This window comes from Symsagittifera roscoffensis, chromosome 4, assembly GCF_963678635.1.
Source record: "Symsagittifera roscoffensis chromosome 4, txSymRosc1.1, whole genome shotgun sequence".
NCBI lineage: Eukaryota > Metazoa > Xenacoelomorpha > Acoela > Convolutidae > Symsagittifera > Symsagittifera roscoffensis.
In genome coordinates, this window is record NC_087065.1 from 22,357,381 (window position 1) to 22,373,785 (window position 16,405).

At 35.5% G+C, this 16,405-nt stretch overlaps 3 protein-coding genes across 4 annotated transcripts in view; 2 read left to right on the forward strand and 1 right to left on the reverse strand.

Annotated features, from left to right (window-relative positions):
• LOC134844416 (UBX domain-containing protein 1-like) overlaps nucleotides 1–16,405 on the forward strand; it is a 583,758-nt gene that overhangs the window by 291,070 nt on the left and 276,283 nt on the right. The window lies entirely within an intron of this gene.
• LOC134844457 (propionyl-CoA carboxylase beta chain, mitochondrial-like) overlaps nucleotides 1–16,405 on the reverse strand; it is a 293,941-nt gene that overhangs the window by 48,064 nt on the left and 229,472 nt on the right. The window lies entirely within an intron of this gene.
• On the forward strand, nucleotides 12,075–15,125 carry LOC134845126 (uncharacterized). 2 transcript variants are annotated; one of them, XM_063861993.1, is made up of 4 exons: nucleotides 12,075–12,504; nucleotides 13,053–13,369; nucleotides 14,001–14,140; nucleotides 14,859–15,125. In XM_063861993.1, the coding sequence occupies exons 1-4, from the start codon at nucleotides 12,122–12,124 to the stop codon at nucleotides 15,033–15,035; spliced, it is 1,017 nt and encodes a 338-aa protein (XP_063718063.1). In that variant the 5' UTR covers nucleotides 12,075–12,121; the 3' UTR covers nucleotides 15,036–15,125. The 2 variants fall into 2 exon arrangements, with proteins under 2 accessions (XP_063718063.1, XP_063718065.1); XM_063861995.1 differs by having other exon boundaries at nucleotides 14,001–14,106.

Genomic DNA, 16,405 nt, shown 5'->3' on the forward strand with positions numbered 1-16,405 from the left:
ATTGCCAATATCTTCTGCTTTTTCAACTTCAAATAGTTTGTCAGCTCTCCTCAAAACAGGTAGGGCAATAGTTGTTTGTTCTGTGGCTCTAAATGGTGTTGTTCACCAAGTCGTGCCTCACAGCCATTTTTTTCTCCTTCAATGAACTGTCTTCCAGTAATCGTGGAAGGTTCTTTCCTTGGTTCAGCGAGTTGTTATTGAGGGAGAGACCAGGAATTGCTGTAACAAGACTCTCGTATTTTTTTGCACTTCTGTTGAGGGTGTTGATGCTGTATCAAAGGGAGCTAGCTGCTACAATAGAAACATTTCGGTAACTCAGATAACAATTGGCCATATTCTACGTATCAATAAAAAATGCTTTGAAAATTCCCTGTGAATTGATAAAAAACATTAAAGTTTTGGATACTGGCCCCTTAATCGGAAAACAGTTGGAGTTTTAAGCTCTTCGCTCTTTTGCTTACAAATAAAATTGAAGAGATTTTTGATAAAAACTAAAATTCAAGCATTTTCGCAATTATGTGCATCGTTAGTTTTCTCACACTAAACTAATCTAAATCACAATAAAACATCAATTTACACATGTTCTTTCCAATATTTCACGTAAATTTTGCTTCTAAAACATCATGTTAGAAAAATGAGCCAGTCAAAGTTGACCTCCAAAGAAACTATTTAGATTGAAATACTTTTAACCTCTAAAACTAATCAAAAGGTTTTTTTTATCTAATTGTCTGGAAAATTCTGAGTCATAATTTTGATTTAGACATGTACGTAATTAATTGAAAAAACAGAAACACTGTGGACTAAATGTTCAATTACTTATCTCATTTACTTGATTCTAGAGTCGTTGTCAATATGTGAATTATGAAAATAACTCCTTGAGTGTATTTTACACCGTTATGTTGAGATAAGGCGAGTTTTAGGCTGATCTATCTTAAATGGATCAGAGGTCAACTGTCCAATAAAAACTAATAGTCTTTGCTTGAGTTTCCAACTCTGTTCCTAACGGCGTTGGCGTGTTTTAGGTATCTAGAGACCGAGCTATTGGGATGTGCTTATTTCTAGAGTGGGGCGGTATTTTCGTAGTAGCATTTAAGCGCTGTAGCACGATCTTGCTGTTCAATGTCTTAAGCGAACCGAATTGGCTCCGACAGAATGAGGTCGAAAACTCAAGAGGGTAGTGTCCCTGACCCTTGAGCCAATGATGTTAGGGCCTATTTCTCTTAATTTCATTTGTGACCTAAGTGGACGACCGTTACATTCAAAGATCATAACCATAATTTTTTAGATCCCTTTATCTGTGACACAGTTCTGCGACGTTCCTTCTCGTATGCCGCCAAACCGTGTTCACAAACCGAATTTTATCGATTTTATTAGTGGCTAGCGGGTCAATAACTGTTATATTAACAAAGTGTCGATGCTGTGAAACATAAATAACGTTTATTTATAAAACCATTCAAGTTGAAACGCCTTGAGTTATATTCGGTACACTGACTTGAGAGTATTCGGTTTCTTCAGTATCTTCTGTCGTACAAGGCTTCAATAATGTCTCATATAAAAATTTCTATTTGACATTCGACCAGAAGTTGCACAGCGACGGAGGGTAGAAAAAGACCCTTTTGACGACTGGCTGACGTCAGTTACCTTAATTGTATTCGTTTTTCTCCGTCTCGACCTAGCAAAGTGATTTTTGGTCTGTTTAAAAGCCAACCATTGTGTTACAGCTTTTGAGCCATCAGCCAAACAAATTTTACTTAGCTTTCATATAAGTGCAAAAATAAATACATAGCTGGAATTTGAAACCCCAGACAACGGGATTGTAACAAAAAATAGGGCTTAGAATCATAATTTAAGATAAATTAGTGGCAGTTCCCTTTTAGATCCATTAGAGATAGATTGATCTCTCCTTGCCCTCAACTACTCATGCTCTGAATGAATCAATCAATATTGAGTTAAATTAATTTCATTCAGGGCATTACAAGAATGTGATTGTTTGTAAAACAGTTTTTAGGCATCCAATTCCGACTTCTCCCAGAAGTAACGTCGTTATTTCTTAGTTTCCTCTGTTTTTCTGTTTGGGAGGGTTTTGATATGTCGCGAGTATTCCACCTAATCTTTCGGTCCTTTTCATCTCGCGATTAAGCTGCTTATTGCGTCTGCGTGTCGCGACCGGAGGCTTCAATAGTATTTCTTGTTTCAGTTTCAGATAAAACAAGGTTTTATTTTTCGTCTCTCTTCACACAACCAATTTTTGTGCGTTTTTCGGCTATTTTTCTTATGTGTATGACACGTTGTTTTTGTTGCAAAAATTTTGGCTATCTGGATTTAATCGAAAATTAAAAAAAAACAATTTCCGGAATAATTCAATCTTCCTGTCCGTATCCAATTCGTTAATAAGGCCTTTAAGGTCGTATTCCTAGTGCAACGGAAGGTTCCGGTTTACCATCCGGGGAATGGCACATATATCCCCGAACTTTTCAGACAAGACAGGCCGCGCCCCTTATTGCACAGATGCATCTAATTTTCTGATAATTTTGAAGTTAGGCTGAGTTTGACAGCAATTCTAACTTGCTTTTTGGCCAGTTTTAAACTTGAATTCTTCCAGGGTATGAAATTCAACCTTTGCGAAACTTTTTCCAGCAGGCACTGATCTTTTTTCTCATCAAATGGTTTCAATTTTAGTGTCATTTAAGAAAATTCGATATCAAAACTTAGCTCTAACGAATTTTTTGGACTTGATTTTCCGTAGCTAATTCACACTTTTGTGAAAACTCACAGCATCAAGGTATCATTATTGTATGCTTCATCCTCATGCTCCAAACTAAAAGTTTTGCTGAAAGTAGTTTTCGCTTCTATTGCTGAGGCTAAAAAGGCGGCTTAACGTATTAGGTAAACAGAAAAAAGATGCGTTCTTCGTTCATGTTTCATATTTTCATTAATTACCTTACTTAATAAGTTTTCTAGGCTCGATCGTTCTGTCCAAAAAACTACATGGCAATAGCAGTTATTTGTACGCAAACAACTGAGGAGTTTCGCAAATCTGGAGAATTTTTTCAAATGTGAAAACCTTCAAGCGCAGCCGTCTTGTCAAAAATTTTGTTTAGTTTTTTCCAGCTCTACTGTTTTTTCGTTGAACATTTCTTGCGATAAGGTTTACCTATAGTGTAGCCTAAAAAAAACAAGTTCACGTTTTGTTTTCCGATTTTGTTTCCATTTTTGGTTAATTTTAAAACTGACCTAATGCTGCTAGACACTGCGTACTTGAGAACGGTTTGTTTACGAATGACTTACGTGTTTAGACTCAGATCATAATAGTTTTTCATTTTCCGTTTGTCTCGTAGTACTATCTTATAGTCAGCAACAAAATTTTTTTCCTCTACATGTGTATTTTAGCTACTGCATGCCCTGAAATAGTCATTTTTTCACCAGTTTTTTTTTTTGATTTTTCAGAGCCCGGGTAATTGAGGATCACGAAACATCAATCTATCGCATAAAGACAAATTGAAAAACTGTCACAAAATAATTTTTTAGAGAATTAGCAAAGCTTTTAATTATTAGCAGTTATGGTGATGCTGAGACCCGGTCATTTAAGGATGCCTTGTTTTGGTACGCTCGGTCTCAGCGATAGCCTAAACAAAGTAACGAGCTTGTAACGCGCTTGTCGCTCGAATTTACTAAAGCTAACTGGTTAGGTCAAGACGGTGGAAAACGCTTAGATTTACAGTATTTCGTCAGTCAGACGTCGACAGGGATACTTTCAACTCTCCGTTGCTCTTTAGTTTGCTCCCGAATGTTACGTAGGTGTTTTTACGGAGGTTATAGCTGGGCCTAATCAAAGTGTTTCACCGTGTTGATCAGCGAACGCTTTAGCGACGTAGTCTGCACACCAAACAAATTATCTATTTTTGAGCGATGATAGCCAGTAATGAGCTACTTGGATGGAACAGACCCTCATGCTGGATCAATATAGTTTTTAAAACTAGTTATGTTTGAATATTCCGGAAGTTTAAGAGGTGAAGCGGAGAGTGGCGAACATGCATCTCCTGTGATTCTATGACAAAAAAAAACAACCCAAAATAAAGCGTAAAACTAAAAAAAATGTCAACATAAAACACGTATAAAATTAATAGGAAACAAAAAACTTATAATCAAACCAGAAAAAGCAAAAAAACAGCAGAAAAACATAAAGAGCAGAAATCTAAATCGAAAGTACTTAGTTTGTTTCCGGGCAATATATGGTCTGACTTTCTCATTGTTGTTGATACAGACTGATGCGATTGTCTGTTGGAAACTCTTCACAGTTGTGGTGTTTGCTCACTTAAGCAGGCTAATGATGGTTTCGTCTTCATACAGAGATCAGATTGGTGCAGAGATAAAGATCGAACATTTCAAGATCCAATTGGAGGACAACAAACTTAACTACAACTTTTTTTTTGGGTATCGCTGAAACAAAGTTGTTACTGTTTGGGTTTTTTTTGAAAAAACATGCAACTTGCACCTTCATCAGTTTGCAAATTCGGATAAAACCTTTGATTTGGTTAAATTGAAGATATGAAATATTGATTTCTAAGAAGACTGCCTACTGAAATATAAGAGACAATTTTTTAAAATGTATTCTCTATTACCCATTTAAGAACCAAATAATCCCTTTTGGCCGGAAACTATTTAATTTGTTCAATCATTTATGTCAAAATTTTGAATAAATACGTTTCCTCAAATCGGAAAACAAATTTGCGCAATGAGTTACAGCGCAGTTCAATGTCTTCTACAATGAGTATCGCGAGAAAAATCCCAGAAAAAGGGGAAAAAGTGTTAATTCAAATTAATTTACAACAAAATCATAAAAAGTTAAGTCTGGTAGCATGAATCTTGATACATGAAAACGATACCGGTATTTAAACAAATCTTCAAAGCAGCCTTGTGAATTCAACTGATAATAGTATTCGTTTGGAATGTCCGGTTGCGATAATTTAGGGTTTTTAAACAAAATTAGGTCCATTTTTCTGTCCGCCACTTCCATTCTTTTGGCACTGATTCAAAAGAGGGACAGTTTTCGCTTAATTTTTTTCCTTGACCACTTTTCTCGAAAGGAGGTTGCTTTGAGCGAAATAACAGGACAGCTCGGCCAACAGAAGACGACTTTAGTGAGGTTTTAGTGCAATAAACATATGACAGCCGCTGGATAAGATAGTAACTGTCCTAGAGTTTGCCTGCTTGGGAATGCGTTAAGATAATGAGGAACTGCTGTCATCGAGGGGTTGCTTGTTTCTGTTGTCTCATCTTTTAGAGTGAATAGGTGAATAGTGCATTTACTATATTCGTATTCAGATTCATAATAGACAAAACTAAGAATTGTATTTTCTGGCTCGCTGAGAAGCCCCAGCAGCTTAATATACCCGGGTTGACGTCCATAAAAAATGCTTAGAAAAGAATTCCATACAAAAAAAAATGTTTATCATAGAATTCCATGCATGAGTTCTATGGAAAAATTGCTTATCATAGGATTTCCATTAATGAAAACTGCATGATAAACATTTTTTTCCATTGAAAATTTTTTAAATCAGAAAACCTTTAAAAAGGTTTTTTGGTAACTATTGTTAGTAGTAATTTTTTCTCTGATTAGAGCTCTCGTGTTCCGACTTGAAAATTGTTTACTAGAATTTTTGGTTCAATTTTTTTGTACTATCTTTTTGCATTATTGTCGTAACACTTTTTAGTGCGGTTTTTTTGAGACGCTTAGGAACGGCTAAAACATGGAACGGCTAAAACTTCGGGCACAGGAAGTATTATAGACCAAAGGTAGCTGGCTCTAGAAATTCGTTCTCGGATGACACCAAACAAAAATTGAAAGAAGTCTTCCAATGATTGGGATGAAGTGTGAGCGGCGAAGTTGAAGGCAAAACAGTAGCAAGAACTCAACCTGCGCCTTTTGATGGCTATTGAACAAATAAAATTTTTGGTCCAGACGAGGACCCATGCTGGCGACGACTCAGTTGAATTGAATCCCGACCCAATGAAACCACAGTAACAAAAACACGACAAAGAAGCGGTGAGATATACTCCAGGGTGTTAGCTCATAATTCAGTTTTTCATCTAAGGTTTTGTATATGATTATTTGTATAAAGAATGTGTTAACTGTAACTGGTAAATGAATTTAAACACGGGTGCTAGAGGAAAGACCCAAAAAATAACCATCATGAAAAGAGAGAGGCAACTCACTGATGGCTAGTATCAGTCTTTCAGAGGGAAGCTCAAAGAGAAAACCATGGTAATTTTTTTGTTAGGAGATGTTGCATGAATGGAGCAAGCAGGTCTGGCTTAACTTCTATGGGCGCGACAGTTTCAAACTCAGACTTCACTTTCAGTCTCGAGTTCAAGAAGAACCGAAAGGCAGCATCTACTTCTCCTGCAAGTCGGAATGACACTGGGTCACCCATCTTCTTTTGAGAAACTGATGCAGTCTATGGAAGCCCAAAGGATTGGTGCATCTTTCAGCACTATATTACAAATGCTGAGGATGACAACGACAGGAAACAGGGCGCAGTTTTTGAAACATGAAGAAGAAACAGGACGAAAATTTTTGGACAGTTTTTGATTGGAAAGTTCCAAAAAAGAAAAAAATTAATCAATAAGCTTCAGCAGGTCACGAGTAATGGATTGATAAAATTGCGGTCCAACTCAAATTTGAGCAAATTTTTTTGAACAAAAACGGGTAAAGCTTGGTAGTGAATCTTTTTGTCAGGGACACGGAGGAGATAAAAGCCAATTTTCGGCAGAAATTAAAAAGTTTTCAATGAATATAACCGGTTGAAACTATAGCTGAAACAAAACACTCAGGCTGTGACGACTTTGGAAACCAGTATGAATGAACGAACGAAGTTATGGAGTCAAACTGGATGAGAATTTGAGTAAGCATTGTCTATTAAGTTTCGCTGTCTACAAAGTCTACGAGTTGAAGCAGAATACTTTTGAATCAGAAAAAAAAAACTAATTTTGTTCCGAGGAACAGGAATTTTCCCGAGGCTGTTCTTGGAGAGTCAAATCTGACGACTCCTCCCTGGCCAGGTCTCGAGATGCCCTCAATAATCAGCCTACTATCAGTGGAATGATGAGGAATGTGCCTGAACTGTCAGCCAAGTCGCCTTGTAAGACAATGAATGTCTCGATGAACAAACCTCAGCACGTTCCTCTAAACCTTCATCACAGTTCTCCAAGACCATAGTAAGAGGTGGAAGACCGAAACAAAAAAAAAGTCAGGTGGATGCTTCGAAATCTAGAGAAGTGGTGAAACTTCAATTCCATGTAACGGTCGTTGAACTGCCACACGCGGCGAATTGAAAATTAGAACTTATAGCCATTGGCTCAAGGCCAGGAAAACTAACTACCCTGCTTTTAGACTTCCCTACGATCGGAACAAACCTGAAAGTGCTTCGGAGACAGCAATCTATATCAAAGTAACAGTTTCTAGGAAACTACAAAAATGTCATTCACTCTTGCTTAAATTGGGTTAAAACTCCTCATAAAGGTCTCGAAATACCTTAAGTACACAATCTTTATTAAATAAGTAAATAATTCATTAGGTATGTGGGTTTAAGTTTTTGATGAAGAAACTAGTTTTGATCCATCCTGTATGCATCAACTCTCAAGCACACCCACTACATCCTAGTCGGTAAATAACTATGAAATAAGGGCTAATTTCGTAATTCAGGGCATAATCACTTAGGTCGCGGAAAACAGTTACGTGGGTTCCTAACTGTTTTCTTCAATCACACCACCAGGTTGCCACATGCTCTTCGTTTTTTTAATTAAAGTTTTTGCCTCATGTTGATGGAATTAATCTGCGGTTCAGTTACAATACACCAATCATAAACTTAAACTATAAACTATCGCAATTATACCAAAAACTTTTTTCTTAATGATCTCTAAAGCTTTCCTTGCCAACTTATTAGGGTTACGCAGTCGAACTGAAAGTCAAAATTGCTCAAATTTGAGCCAGCAAAAACAGAATCAGTGGGCAGTATAATGAAGCCAAGTTGAGATTGCTTTATTTCAAGCAGTCTATAAACTGGTCGGATCAGTTATGCTGATCGATTAAATATTTGTTTTTTAGGTATTAGTTATTGATTACGACGACGCCGGATCAATTACAAGCCTTAACTTGGAACCCATATTTTCACTCAGACTAAATTTTTCTTAATATTTTCATGGTTCATATTCAAAGCTGTTATCCCTGTATCTTATATAATTCATTAAAATTTTTCGAGCTAAATCATTAAAATTTTTCGAGCAAACAAATTCAGTTGAAACCATAATATTGCAGTTTGATCTCTAGTGCACGCTCAAGAAGCTATTCCGATTAAAAACCCAGCACTAAAACCTTTGTAACTACAATTTTTTAGTCCTCTTTTTTTTTTTCATGATATGCGTAGTTCTTCATAGTTTTCGTTATTGAGTTCTTGTTTTGCATTCCGTTTATGTTTTTCACTTCACTATAATTCAAGCAACTTTATAACATGATTAGATTTTTCTAGAGTCATAGAAGGACTGTTGCCCGAACCGAGCGCCCATAGATCATAATCGATTATATTGTCATAATATGGTCAGTATTTATAAAATTACAAAAAAAAATCGATTTTAATCCATTAAAAACGGATTATAATCCTAATATTTTTTATGTCAAAATATTCCATTATAATCGATTTTTATCAATACAAATGAATTATAATCCTTACATTTTTATGCCAATAATTCAATAATTCATTATAAGCGACTAATTTTGATTATAATGGATTGTTAAGAGAGGTCATTCATGAAAATTGCAACTTTTTTCAAAGTTATCTAATTTCCTGTTTAGTGCAGTTGCTGCGTAATACGTTTCATAAAAAGTTACATTTCTTATTGAAATTTATTAATTTTTTTGTCTTATATATATGCTGATTGAATCCCCCTGTTTATTTTAATCCCCCCTGTTTACTTTAATCCCCCCAGTTTACTTTTCCACCCCCCGTTTACTTTACCCCCCCCCCCCATGCTTCAATTCCCCCCAAGTTTACCCTCCCCCTCACGTTTACACCCCCCCCCCATTTACACCCCCCCCCTCCCTGCTAGCTTACCTCAACCGCCATTCGCCTCCCGAATTTTGGTTGAACACGGGGGGTGTGTTATTTATTGGTAGACTTTGAGAATGGGGAGGGGGTTAATGGTCATCTCTCTTTAGTTGGGGGAGGTAAAAAACTTGAGGGGTGACGTTGAGACTTGGCATTTACTAAAAAAGAAAGCACACATTTTGCAAATTTTCTGCAAAATTTGCAGAATCTCTGCAAAAGACTCTAGTTTAGTGCCAAACATAATGTATTATAATCAATTCTAATGGATTTGTTTTCGAAAAAAAATTGATTATAATGGCGATATAATCAACTTCGTGGTCTGAAATTTACATATTTAATAGATTTTAATGGATTATTTTTGTCTCGGGAATCTTTTGTAGTCGATTAAAATCCATGGGCACTCGGCTCGGTGCGGGTGGCAGTCCAGAGACAGTCATGATTTATTACACCAACACGTTTCAATTTTTTTTGCTTCGGTCACTGAGTGTACATTCTTTGAGGGTGAAAACTAACTCATTCCCAATGTGATTCAAAAGAAGTTGAGCTAAAAATTCCTATGACTAGTAACTAAAATACACTCTACTCTCTTAATTGAAAGAGCGGAAATTTTTTTGAAAGATTGCAAACCAAATATAAAAACGAGTATTTTTTTGTCTTTTTTTTTTCAAATTTTTGAATTTTTTAGTGTGATCGGGGCGTTCTACTTCTGGCTGTTTTTTTAGGTAGTTCAACCATACTGAACTTCAACGTGAGAATGGAAAAAACAACCCAAGTCTGTCAATCTGTGACATCTTTGAAAACTCTTGAAGAATCTTAGAGAATCTCGACGAATCTTCAAGAAAATTCAAAACATCTTAAAGAAAAAACAAAAATAGCAAAAATAGACAATTTCCAAAGAAAATGGGTGATTTTGCTTTCAAGATTCTTCAAGATTTAAAAAACTCTTCGTACTTCTTTTTGAAGAGAAAACTTTTTCTTTTTTCAAAAAAAAAACATTTTAAAATTCTCCAGAACTCGGATTTAAAAATGAATTGTTAAATGAAATATTAAAATGAAATTGCGCAATGAAATTATAAGCAAACCAATGAAATTGTGCGCATAACTAATAATCATAAGAAATAAAATCAGACTAAAAATTTTGAAAATTTTTGGATCTATATTAGTTTTAAAGCAATTTTAGACAAACAGATGAAGAATTTTAATTCAGCAAACTAAGCGCCTATGTGTGGTTTAAAAACATTATTTTTTAAAATTTTCACAATAAAAGACTTCAAAAAAATTCGCAAGGGAAAAAATTTTACAAAAATAAGGATGATTGCTAGTTCAATGAAAATTAGGACAGTCAACGAAAACATTATAGGAATCAAGTAAAATTTTTGATGTAAACGTTAAAAATAACGAACAGTCTCGAAATGGTTTTTTGCAAAAGTTGAGCTTTTTTCAAAACTTTTTGATGATCCTCATTTGCAAAACATTTTCGGGCAATCAGTTAGAGCATATTGTGGATCAATTTGCTTGTTTTTTTTCAAAAAAACTTCTTTTTGCTTTTTAGATTATGATTTGATTGATTGCCCTAATTTACTTTGGAACTGATAGAAATTACAAGAAGATGGACATTTTCAATTTTTGTCGGAAAATTCCCCCTTTTAAAATATTTTTCATCATACAGATCAAAAAATAGAAACCAGACATATATTTCGAATAATCATACAAATACTTTTCGTATGTTAACCATAAAAACAGTAATTCGACCATAAAAAATTGAAAAAAAATTAATAAAATGTAGATTACTTGACAAATTTCTGTAAACCTTGTTTCTATTCTTGATATTGTTACCTCTTTTTGGCTGAGAAAATTTTTTGCAAAATTGTTCAAGAAAACTTTTGACTGACTTTCATAGAAATCCATAAAGATCTTGAAAAATCTTCAAAAAGTTTTGAACAATCTGAAGATCTTTCCAAGATTTCAAGAAAATTTCAAATTCACTTGGTGGGCTGCAGAACCATCATACAGGTTTCTGGGAATGTGTTCATGGTTTTTCGACTGTTAAAAGTCTTATAAACTTAAAGTCTTAAAAACTTAAGACTTAAAACTTAAAACTTAAAAGCCTCATAAAAAAATTAAAGCTTCTCTGCTATCTTTGATGCTTCTTCACGATTCTTCAAGATCTTGGAAAGTTTATCAAGATGGCTGCACCTGAAAACTTTTATACAGAAGAAAAGGAGCAGATATACAACATTTTAACAGTTATCAGGCCAGCGAAATTTGATGTTGAGAAAAAGTATACCCAAATAAACTGGGAGGATTGCGTTAGCTTAAAATAAATATGAAAAAAAACCTTATTTTATTTTAATCTTTTAAATATCTAAACGTGTCCCAAAACGTGTCAATTATAGCATGAAAAAAATGCTAACTTCGTTGTTCTCAGAATTGTTTTGCTCTGAGTTGATTTTGCCGGGTTAAGTATCTTCCCTGGCCTCCAGATCCCAGGGGGTTAGCTTTAAAGTAGGCTGTCTCGCAAATCTAGCTCTGCTAAAGTGCTATTATATTAGTTGCGGCTTAATCTAGTGGCGTTGCCGTTGTTTGCGTTCCACTTTTCTAAATTATTCTCGAGCTATGCAAACTTTAAAATGGGTTTCGCGGAACTGGCCTGAAAATCTGATTTCTTTCAGTTTATTATTTTTAAATTTCGGGTTCGGCGTATTGATTTTGAGATCAAAATGCAAAAATAGTTCAACTGCATTTGGTATCAAGACTTGAGAGTTTAATGCTATTCAGTTCTTCTGCATGCAGTTGCAGCGACCGTTTTTTATTGCCAATATGGTCACTTCAAACATTTTGGCATTTTGTTCTCACTGTTATCTTTTTCTAGCGTTCTCATTCTAGTATTGAATTGTTTTCGATCTAAATATACCATTTGACAGTTTTTTTGTTCTTTGTTCACTATATCTACTGCATGTGTTCAACAGTACTTCATTCACTGTTATATAAATTTACTGGTCGGAAAAGGGCAGAAAATGAATGTCAGCGACATTCGAACTTGTATCCGTCACTTTCTCGGAATCTTTCTGTCAATTGTTGTCGGACATTCGGTCGCACTCGAAGGATTTCTCTTCAATTTTGTCGGATCCGAATCTAGTTTCAAATGTGTGTTTTACATGAGCGCGTGGCTTATGCTATCAACAATTCCATTGTTATGTTTCTCCAGGAAGAAACTTGGATTTGACCTTGAGAATTTAATAAATATTCTGGTATCTTCAGTGGGTTTGGGAGTCGCAATGGTTTTATCGCTGTCTGCATATAAATTTGCCCCTGTTGCAGATGCATTTACGCTCTATTATTCAAATGCAGTTTTTAGTTTAGTCTTAGAGAGCTTCGCATTTAGAGTTTATCCTCAGAAGTGAGTATTTACTTTTCTGTATGGCCAATCTAGCTTAACCCATTTAGAACGGTAGAAATTGTTTCTATCATTTTTGAACTAATTTTTTTTATCTTGAGTCGGAAACTTGAGTCGGAAATTTTTTAAAAAAATTAGGTTGATATTTGAAAAACATTTCCTTATTTGACTTTGTCTTACCGCTGAACGATCGGTATGTTTCGACCGTGCTTGAGATACGTTTCGACCTTGATCGAGATATGCTTCAACCGTGCATGAGGCATGTTTCGACCATACTCGAAGTATGTTTCCACCGTGCTCGGGGTATGTATTGACTGTGTTAGGACGAATTTCAATTTCGACCATTATTTCGGTATGTTTCGAATTTGTGCTCGACCCGAATCCCTGTATCGACTATTCCTTTTTTGACGAGCATTTGACAAAGAGCAGACTTATCAAAAAAGCTCCTAAAAAGCGGCATCCAAAACTAATGCTTACTCAAATGTGGTCCCAAAGAGTGCTTTACAAATTAAAAGTCGTATTTTGGGATAAAATGCTTCTTTTTTTTTCAGACTTCACATCCTTGCAATCTTTCTGACTCTTCTTGGAATCATAACAGTATCCCAGCCTCCCTTTATCTTCAATCACTTCCAGTCAGACTCAGCGGAGTCAGCGGAGTCTCAAAATGATACCCTAGTTGACACCCGTTTTCTGGGTTGTGTGCTCGCAGTTGCAGCTGCAATTACGACCAGTGTCTGGATGCTGTTTCTGAGGAGAATCGAAAATCTCAACATCACTTTTATCACTTTTCTACAGGCGTTGGTTCCTGTTTTGGGCTACAATGTGTTTGGAGCGTTTGCGTCCAACAAGGAAACGTTTTGTATCAAAGGTACAGTTTTCTGAAGAAATGCATTAAAAGACATTCAAAACTTCTGGTTTTATTTAAAATATCAAGTTTTGGAGAACCAGCACGTGATTCGATCAATTTTTTTGTTTTTAAATGTTTACTTTGAAACGGTTCGAAACAAGAGCAGAATTTGGCAGGGGTGGCGCTGGGTGGGGACGAGTTGTCAGCTAGAACTTCATCCTTTCATTGACGTGACATATAGACACCACTCATGGATCTTCCCTCGGTACCATTTTTCGAAGATCATCTTTGTTGTATAAAAATAATATATATTTGAGGGAGCACGAGCTCCGAAAAAAAAAACTTTTTTTTTCCGTGCAAACTATTTGAAAAAAAGGTCATAAAGCGTTATTTGACTGACATTATTTTTTCTGTTGCAAAATGGGGTCTGTTTTTGTGTTTTCCTTATCTAGATAACTTAAAAAAAGGTCCACAATTTTTTTAAAAGAGGGAAACTCTTTTGCAGTGGCCAACGCCTGAATTTTTCTGAGGGCGGTATAAAAATCACCCCCCCCCCCTCCCCGGCATGCTACTTGCTCTGCCCCCCCCCCAAGCTGTCAAAAATCAAGACTATTTGTGTACGACCTATTGAATAATCTCGATTTAATTTCAGGAAATCTGTTTGCGATGAGTCTGCTCTGTATCAACTACTGTGTCAATCTGCCCCTGCTTAACCTGTGTCTGAAATTAGAGCCCAGCTATATTGTCACTTCTGTCAGGTGCATAGCTACAGTCACCTCATACGTCATACAAGTTAGCTCAAATAACGGTGGTCGAACTTAAATATTACTATGGGATCAAATATTGAGTGAGTGTTTCGGAACACAGGCGACGATTTAAGGCTTAGGGAGAGCGCTTAAACATTTGAGCACACACTTTCCATGTTATAAAAAGCTGGTTTTCAAGCAATATTTGATAAAACTCATCCAAAATGGTTTTGTCTGCGTCCCGCGGTGCCCATCCGAGGACCGACTTAGAAAATCTTATAAAAACAAAAGATTTAGAAAATAAAAAATACTTTGGTAAAAGATGACAAAAAAATATACCCAAAAGTGGCGTAGGATCGAGTTTTTAGGGGAGCGTCTATGTTCGCAGGAAAAAAGCTTATGGGGGTATTTCTTGTGGGTATGATTGGTGTATTTAAGGGACGCCTTTTTTCACATTTGCGATCCAGTTTTTCAATGATTTTTTTCCAGGTATTGCGAGCCGAACAGGCGTTTTGGTACTACACTTGTTTTCAATGATTTTGGGCTCTTTTTCCTTTTCCCGCCCCACCTGCAAATTTTTACATGTAAATTTGTTGACCACAGTCCGATTGCTATGAAAATGTACATAAAGACTAATAAGGTCACGACAAACATATTTGGTCTTCATACTCAACCTCGTAAAACCACTCGTTACACTAATATATTGAAGCTCGTGTGAGGGGGGGGGGGGGGAGGAAAAAGAGCCTGATTTTGTTTTTCTCCAGGTATTGCGAGGCGAACAGACATCTTGGTACACCTTCATGGGCGCATCCTTCATCGTAGCATCTGTTTTGATAGTCTCATTCACCAAATGGAGAGACTCAGTTGCCATACAAACATCGATAAGAACAAGGCGCAACTCTAAAACTGCCGAAGATTTTTCGTTTGAGCTAATGAACTGAGAACAAATTGTGTTAAATTAAATTTATTATGTGTGAAAACTTATTGCTTGCCAAACTTATATGAAATTTTGCAGTTTTCAACGTTAAAATGCCTCGTTTGAAGATCACGGAGGCATTTGTTATAAAGACTTTTGAGTGTTTTAACTATCAATAATCTTATTCAACAGGCTGGTACTAATCAATCCAACAATTTTTGTTTCAATTGCAACAACATAGTTTTGCATTTTAGATAAGTTTATTCAATCAAAAAAGAGGGCTTGAACTGTTTAACGAGGAGCAACAGTACAAGGAACTGACGTTTGTATTAACCGTTATCGTTAGTTACGAAAACAAAGCCCCGGAAAAGCCTGCTAACCTCAATTATATATTCTTATCATTATGACATTTTCCTACTTTTATTGAATCATTTGTCAATCGCACAATTTGTGCTTATATTCGACAAACAATTAAACAATAGGCTGAATACTGGATAATCCGTATGGTACAAAAAACATTTGAACTTCAGCATTTCCTTTTGATCATGACCAAATTGTTTTTCTTCCGACTGCTGAAAGTGGCGAATAGCTTTGTCTTCGGTTTGGTTTTTTTATTTTTTCCACTTTAAAGTAACAAATACTACAAGCATTTTCAAAAAACTGTTGAAGTTTTGAGAAAATTCGATTTAAAATTTTTGAGTTTCAATAGAATTTCGAGCCAGTGAAGCAATCCAGTAACGTTCGTAATATATAATAGGGTCATTTAGGCGAAGAAAACTTGATTTTAGTATAACAGAGTTTTAAGAGATTTATTAAGCGCTTTCCGCATCAAGTCTCAAGCGCTAATTATCGATTATGCTATATCTTTAGCACAGGTTTTAATAAAACAGAAAAAATTGATTTTATTCAGTTGAAAATCGATTATAATTTTTTTTGAAACCAAATTTTAATCAATTATAATATATTTCAATCGATTATTAAACCATCTATTTTTCAATACAATTATATTTGATTATAATCGATTATTTTTATCCCAATTTCTAAATCATATGGTTTGCACAAAAAAAAATCCTTTATGATTGATTATAATCCCTTGTTTTGCCCATTTTTCATTCAGTATTGCATCTGAATCAATTCAAACTTATAACGATTTTTTTTTCATTTCTTCTCGATTAAAGTTGTTTGAAGACGAAAATTTAGCACCAAAACCCTAGCACTTTGCTTTTGTTTCATGATTCACTTCGAAGTTTTTTTCTTCTACCGCGTGAACCTTTCTGCTAATATGACGGGAGCTCTACGAAGCTTTTGTTTCGTGGTAAAACTGTGTGTTCAGATGAATCAAAGTGTGACAAGACATCTCAAATTAGGGGTTTCGTCGTTCCCCTTACAATTGAT